The 7,798-nt window shown below is 35.6% G+C and overlaps 1 protein-coding gene across 1 annotated transcript; it reads left to right on the top strand.

Annotated features, from left to right (window-relative positions):
- Positions 1–819: 819 nt before the first annotated feature.
- LOC113080981 (uncharacterized) lies at positions 820–6,956 on the top strand. Its single transcript, XM_026253055.1, has 5 exons — positions 820–917; positions 1,242–1,571; positions 1,674–1,976; positions 2,210–2,290; positions 6,880–6,956. The coding sequence occupies exons 1-5, from the start codon at positions 857–859 to the stop codon at positions 6,912–6,914; spliced, it is 810 nt and encodes a 269-aa protein (XP_026108840.1). The 5' UTR covers positions 820–856; the 3' UTR covers positions 6,915–6,956.
- Positions 6,957–7,798: the final 842 nt, after the last annotated feature.

The following is a 7,798-nucleotide window of genomic DNA, read 5'->3' as shown; positions in this document are numbered from 1 at the left end:
AACTGCGTATGATACAATGATTCAGTTATCACTATTATGATAATAATTCAAAGAAACACAGCAAATAAATGACCTTTATATGTTCAATCAAGCAAGTGTGGAGACCGTAGTGAGCACTTTGTTGTGAGAGTCTAGAGTTTTGTGAGAAGTTTGTCTGATGTCACTGTTCTGGACTCTAAAAGACATCACCGAGTGGCACGTTCATCTTTCTGCTCATGATGACAAGCCAAAGCATTCATAAAATATATCTTTTTACTACCAATTCAAAAACAGCATCTGTTTAAACATCTCAGTCTGTGTCACAGCACACAAATCCATCTCTCCGTGAATCATCAGCCGTCTGAGACTCGTGCTGCTGTGAAATCCGAAGGGAAGATGTGCTGGAGTTTATAGTGTTAATAAAGGACTCTGGATCTGAGGAACAGCAGCACGTTATGATCCATGTGTAGAAGCACTTTAGACACTTTTGAAGCACTTTGTTTGACATAACAGGAATTGATGTTAATAATTTTGAAATACTTTAAAAACTATTTTAGAATTAATTTCCTACAAGAGAGTCATGGATAGTGGAAAATAATAATCATTTTATTTCTAGAATTTAATGTCATGCAGGAAACTACTAAACTAACAGTGAAGTAAAGAATGGCCTATAGATTGGACTAAGAGCAAATGTGGTTAACACTGTGCAGTTCAGACTGAAGAATGAAGGAGAAATATGACTATTATAGCAACTCTAGCATGATTTAAACACTCAGTCTGTAGATCAGAGGAAGTGAACAAACACAGGAAGAGCTGGGAGTATTTAAAGAAAGAGTTGAGATCATATACTGAAGAGAAAGACTGAGAGACAGAGAGAATGTCTGATAATAATCATCTGTGTCTGCTGGGACTGATCTTTCTCTCTTCACTTCTCACAGGTAAAGACATCTGTTTTCTCTTCAAGACATTCAGTGGAATCAGTCAGAGAAAGAGTTAATCTGAACATGATCAGTTTAATCTTGTGTTTACCACAGAACACACTGGATTATTCCTGAACGCACGCAAACATCTGATGCTGAGTTAATTTCATATTGAGAGTGTGTTTGTGATTTGAACAGCTCTCTGATGAAGAAACAGTTTATTCTGAGAGTGTGTTGTTTGCATTAAATTATAAAAAAAACTGTATGATCTGAATCTTCTGCTTTTTATGCTGACATTAATATAATTAATAACATTAATAATCAGATTTTCTTGTGTTTCAGGTGTCAGTGGAGTGGATTATGATCATGTGTTCATCAGTTCTGGTGGAAACGTCACTCTGTCCTGTAATAATGCTCTTCATGACTGTACATCAACTACATGGATCTATAATAACAGACCCAGCAATTCAACAGTTGAAGTGATTCATTTAGGGATAAAGAGGAAAGACACAGATAGTCATGAGAGACTGAGTCTGGGGTCTGACTGCTCTCTGAACATCAGGAACATCTCAACAGAAGATCATGGATCTTACATCTGTCAACAATGGACTGGTGTGAAGAGAGACCAAAAACAAGAACCTGATGCTGGTGTTTATCTGCATGTTCTTCATGGTAATTTATGATTATGTTGTCAATTTAAAAAGGGCAGATTCTTGATTTAATCTCTGATGACGATTGTAGAGTGTGTGATGTGTGTGTTATTCTGTGTTTCAGTCTCATCCTCACACACTGAGATCAGTGCAGGTCTCTCTGTGACTCTCTTCTGTCGGCTGTATTCATATCCTCGAGTCTCTTGTGATGATTGGATCCGTTCTGAGAGAATTCATCTGTTCTGGGTGAATCAGACTGGTGTTAAATCAGACTCCAGATATCAGATATCATCCTCATCAGATCACTGTATCATCTCTCTGAATAAAACACTCCTGAATGAAGATCACAACAGAGAGTGGAGATGTGAAGTTACTCAGGGAGATCAAGTCAAGAGCTCAAGAGTCACATACACTGTCAAGAGATCAGGTGAGAAAACATCTCATCAATCAGTTTTAGAGTCTCATAATGTCAGTATCATTAAAAACTGTTAAAGCAGAACAAACCGAGGAACAAAAGCTTCTTTCAGTCTGACAGAAGAAACTCAGAGCACTGCTGCAAACTAATGAACTGCAGTCGAGTTTAACAGTCCAGAACCTGATAATGGGAATAATGAAGGAATTGAGACTGATCTGATCTGAACTAACATTCATCTTTTACAGCTCAAGCTGATTCAACCACAGCACGGTCCTCAGTCCACAACACAAACTCAACTACAGCAGCAGCAGTAACTTCTACAGAAGGTAAAGTCAAACAACTGAACTCTCACTGTTGATGAACTGAATCATCTCGTGTCCGGATTAAAAAAATGCAGGTTATCATTTAAATTAATAGTTTCAATGAAATAAAGTTAAAATCAAGTGTTATATCATGGATTTTGAAAGTCAAGTCTTATTGTTCAGTTATTTGGACTTTTTATCAGAGTTTCTGGTATTCTGAAGTGGTTTGGTTGTAGATGATGACTGTGGTGTTTGTTGCTTCGTGTTAATATCAGTTCAGTGATAAACATTGTTTTTTTTTGTTCAATGCATGTGATCTATAAGCTGCATATTTCAACTGTAGTTGGTATGATCAGCTGGTTTTGGTATTGTTGCTCTGTGAATGTCTCTTGACCCGTCCTCCCCGTCAATCATAGACGACACTCACTTACAACAGCCGCCACAACCTGAGCTCCACGCTTCACCACTGTGGAAAACAACTGACATGAACATACTAGAATCTGCTCAATATAGCTGAGCTATAGAAGTAACAAAACATTGACTAAGTTCAACTAAAACTAAACTTTTCCTTTTAATTCTAACATTATCAAGTAAAACAAATATACACAAGAAAGAAAACCTTTTTTTTTTCTGAGTGTTTGTCCATTTTACTTCAGTTTATCTAGATCCAACAACTGTGGATTGTAGGAACTACTTTTTATTTATTGATTGATCTATTGGAGTAGTTGGGAATGTGTATGTGGAAAATATCTGTTCTTCATGTTTAAAGGGTGTTTCCAAAAAAAAAAAAAAAAAAGAAAAAAAAAGAAAAACAAAGCGAAGTGTGCTCTGATTGGCCATCTCTCCAGTGCTTTGTGATTGGCTGAATTCCTCAAGCGTGTGATGGAAATGTTACGCCCCTCACCATACTGTGATGTGTCTCCCAGCAGCACAACCAGACAAAAGCAGTAAAACCCATAACAAACGAGGCATTTGCTGCATCCAGTGGGGACATAATTACTGATTATAATGACTTATACTGTCTTTTTATGAGTTGTGTTGCGTATCTCGCTGCATAAACATAAAACCATGTCTGCATTTGTGATCTGAGAAACAACAAACAACAAGCGCTACTCTACACTGCTCAAAACTCACGTTTGAATCATCAGTAACAAATTCTTTAAAATATGAAAAATGTACTTACAGACAGTGAGTCAGAAGCACCAGACTGTCCTCACAAAGTAGAAACTGTCCCACTTTATAGAAACAACCTTTGTGCCACATATATCATTGTCGGCTACGTTCAGGAATCAGTCCTCCGTAAAATACTCAGCACACGTAAGGGATAATCAACAGCTAGCTGTGCATTAAACGATTTGAAAAACAGCGGTTTAATTCACAGCTAGCCGTTGATTATCACGCTTATGCAATGGTCATTTGCCAGCATATTAAAGATGTTAATAATATTCTCACTGCCATATTTGACTGGAACAATAAAAATGATGGATATTTTTTGTCAGTTACTACTTGTTACACTGTAAACCCTAATGTTGCCTTGACTTAAAAAATCAAGTAATGTTGACTAAACATTACTTAAAATTTTGCATTTTGGCCCTGTCACTTAAAAATATGAGTTAATTTAACGAATGTACCTTCAAAATGCATAAACTTAAGATTTCAAGTGTTGTGAGCTCAAAATCATGAGTAATCCTTTCGAAAAACTCAACCTCACTCTGTTCTTCCTTTAATGTGATTGGCCATTGGAGAAATTCTGCCTAGCAACAAGAGAACAAAAGCACTGATTGGTGGGTTACAAAATTCGTCCTTTTGGTCTGTTTGGTTGCTGAACTACAATTCAAGAGGAAGTTTTTCTTCGTGTACTATGTTCGGTGACTAAAATTATGTAGATATAAAGTTGTTTTGCATGATTTCTACTGGTGAAATATGTTAATTTAAATCCTTGTGGTACGTGATTTTGAGATGATTATTGAAATTACAACTTAAGTATTTGATGAAGTGGCCCAATCGTTTTCCTTTGAGCGAAAGAACATGGCAGCTAAAGTTACTGCTTAACTCGTTAGATCGAAAACCCTAATAAGTTGAATGAACTAAATTGATTGAGTAAACTCGTTGCCTCAATTTAATTGAGTAATGGAGTCTCCCAAAACTTACATTTTTAAGTTTATTTTACTTGACGGTTTTGTAGATTGTACTTAAATCACTCAGTTCACCAAACTTGATGCTAATTTAATGTACTTAAACAATTATGTTCACTTAACTTGGTACTAATTTCAAGTGTACTTATATATTTAAGTTAACTCAACATGTAAATTTAACTGAAAATGATGTTCTTATTTTTGACAGCAGACTGAAGTAAAACAAATAACAGCATATTTACACTTTGACCTTTTGACAAACTGTCACAATATTTATGAAAATAAAGTAAACCCTATACTGCACTGTAAAAAAAAAAGAAAAAAAAAAAGTATGTTTATGTCTTTGCAGACATTGAAAAGACATCCACTGAGGAGAGAATGTTTTTATGACGTCTTTTTTAAATGTTTTTTATGTCTTCTGTACATCCGATATAGATGTTCACATATCCTCCTTACAAGGTTCTGTGACTTTATTTCTGTCAGACATCTAGAGAAGCTCTTATTGAGAATTAACAGAGGTTTAAATGTGCATACTTGATTCATTTGAAGTCACCATTGTGGTGGAAAATGTTTGGTTTAGTTGGGATCTTGGTCCAGATACTTCTTATGTTCGCTTGTCTCTTGCTGCTATAACAGTATATTTTAAAATGCTGTTTTTGTGGCGAAGAAAGACAAAGTTTCAAAGAGCTTAGGTGTTATCAGCTCTTTGTTGGTGTAAGCTTGTCTCTTGCTGCTGTAACTTGTGTGTTGTAAAACACTGTTACTGTGGCAAAGAGAGTTGAGATCTAACATACACATATCTTGCTTGTAATGGTGACTTATTATAGTAAAATAAAATATATTGCTGCAACTATGGATATACTTTTATGGATATAAACTTTGTAGATAAAACAATGTACTTACTTTTAGAAAACTGATCACGTCGTCACAAACAGACATCAAGATTTTGGATATGCATCACATCAATGGTGACAATCAGAACAAAAAAAGGCTGGAAAATAAGGAGGAGTTTGTGCTATGGAGCTCTTTTGTTTGTCACCGTTGTTGTGATGCATATGCTACATCTAGAAGTCTGTGTGTGTGAAAACTTGATTGATTCTTTTACTCAAATTATTTCAAACGCATTCATTTTGTCCATCTTTAAAATAAGTATTTTACTCTTGGTGCCTGTTAAAAATATCAAACAAAACTTATTTTATGATCTCAAACACGTATTATGTGATGACTCTCTCATCAACAAAAAACATCAAATAACACCTGAGCTCATTTAAATTTGTCTTTTTTCACCACAAAAACAGCGTTTTAAAATACACCAATACAGCAGCAAGAGACAAATTAACACAAGAAGTAACTGGACCAAGATCCCAACTAAACCAAACACTTTCCACCACAATGGTGACTTCAAATTAATCAAGTATCAACATTTAAACCTCTGAGGGATTTAGGTAGTCTACAAAACCGTCAAGTTAAATAAACTTAAATATGTAAGTTTTGGGAGACTCCATTACTCAATTAAATTGAGGCAACAAGTTTACTCAATAAATTTAGTTCAGTCAACTTATTAGGGTTTTCAGTGTAGATGTTACTATGGTTACCAATGTTTTTAGGAAGGGCAATAATATAATACATGATTAAACTGACCTGGAAATACCTGGGCTGTTAAATGAATTTAATCAACACCTGTCAGCCAATCAGAACTGAGTATTCAGACAGACCATGTCTTAAATCTGAATATTTGGTTCTGGAACAGTTCTGTAAATACAACTTAACCACTGATATCTAGTGTCTTCTTTTGGAAGAACAAACAAAGTAGTTTCACTTGCACAGTGAAACACACAACTTCTATACAACATGGCAGCGGCTGCAACAACAATACAACAGCGCTAATAAAAGGTTACACCTTCTTTCTTGGCATGAACATCTGGGCAGCATCATGCAAATCTTCCCACACAGTGATGTAGAAATGTGGGGGTGTGTTTTAACAAGGTGTTTTAAAGGGGCATGGACCAGTCTTAACTTTTATAAAGAATATCTCTTTGGGTTTGAGACTTTAGTCTTTGCAACTTTAGGGATATCATCTGTTCACAAACAGCTTGTAACACTCCAAAGAGAAAGGAACAATTGAAATTGAATCATATGAACCCTTTAAGTTATATTTTTGTTCACACATGGTTAAAATGTGTTCACTGTAGTGATAACCACAGACATCTACAAATACTATAGCTAAACCATGGTCACTTTAGTAAAACTATGGTTCATTTTTATGATGGACTACCAGTGAAAGGGTGTTGCACATATCAAATGCAACCTTTTTATTCTGACAGTGTATGATTTATACTAACATTACAGAATAGAACATGATCATGCATCCATATCGATTTACTGATATTTCAGGATTGATTTGCCCATGCCTACTGATTAGCTTGTTCAGGTGTGTTTGACAGTATTATGATGTATCTGAATGCTCATCTTCTGCAGCTCCAGATTCAACACTGAATCCATTCAGCAGCTAAATCTCTGAGATGACATCGAGCCGGACTACAGCAGCAGCTCCTACACAAGGTTCATCATCTCTCTCACACACCAGCAGTCTTTCTCACAGACTGGTGAATCATCACATCAGATTTGTGGTCTATTGTAGCACCTCTCACACACATTCCAGCTCCTGTGTTTAATTGATCTGATGCACACATTAGGAACATTTTTTTTAATTGTTTTCTTTTATCTATCAGACTCTCAGAGATGTCGTTATCATAGGGCCTTGATATGAGTTACGTCTTGTTCAGACTTGAATGACAGACTGGCACCACAAGCTTCAAACTTTCTGACCTTATCTCCACAAGTTTATATCTGTAGCTCATATTTATATTTGAGACAATAGCCTGTTTGCAATGTCTAGCTTATCAGACTTTTTTGTAGGCAGTCTTTTTCTCTTATTTAGTTTAAATGTCAACTACAGCGACAGCAGTGATTCAAGATAACTCATCAGACTCTACAAATAAACTTGTGTATATACATATTCCTCATTCCAGACACTCAGTTCACAGTAAATAAAGTACCATAGAGTCCTCTCTAGAAGCCACATGCACACATAGACAACAAAAGGGGCTTGAGCACCTGTCCCTTTTCTTCCTCGAGACATAGTGCCCTTTTCTGGAGAGTTTATATATACAGGGAGTGCAGAATTATTAGGCAAGTTGTATTTTTGAGGAATAATTTTATTATTGAACAACAACCATGTTCTCAATGATTCCAAAAACTCATTAATATCAAAGCTGAATATTTTTGGAAGTAGTTTTTAGTTGTAGCTATTTTAGGAGGATATCTGTGTGTGCAGGTGACTATTACTGTGCATAATTATTAGGCAACTTAACAAAAAACAAATATATACCCATTT

Source organism: Carassius auratus, unplaced genomic scaffold, assembly GCF_003368295.1.
Source record: "Carassius auratus strain Wakin unplaced genomic scaffold, ASM336829v1 scaf_tig00032671, whole genome shotgun sequence".
Taxonomy (NCBI): Eukaryota; Metazoa; Chordata; class Actinopteri; order Cypriniformes; family Cyprinidae; genus Carassius; species Carassius auratus.
Note: the sequence above shows the minus strand (reverse complement) of the source record. Positions and strands in the feature narration are given on the sequence as shown.

Bases quoted from the DNA above. Each gene is read 5' to 3' on its own strand.
- LOC113080981 (XM_026253055.1), top strand. From the start codon at position 857: ATGTCTGATAATAATCATCTGTGTCTGCTGGGACTGATCTTTCTCTCT. The intron at 918-1,241 runs GTAAAGACATCT...CTTGTGTTTCAG, and splicing joins TCTCTCTTCACTTCTCACAG to GTGTCAGTGGAGTGGATTAT. The intron at 1,572-1,673 runs GTAATTTATGAT...TCTGTGTTTCAG, and splicing joins TTATCTGCATGTTCTTCATG to TCTCATCCTCACACACTGAG.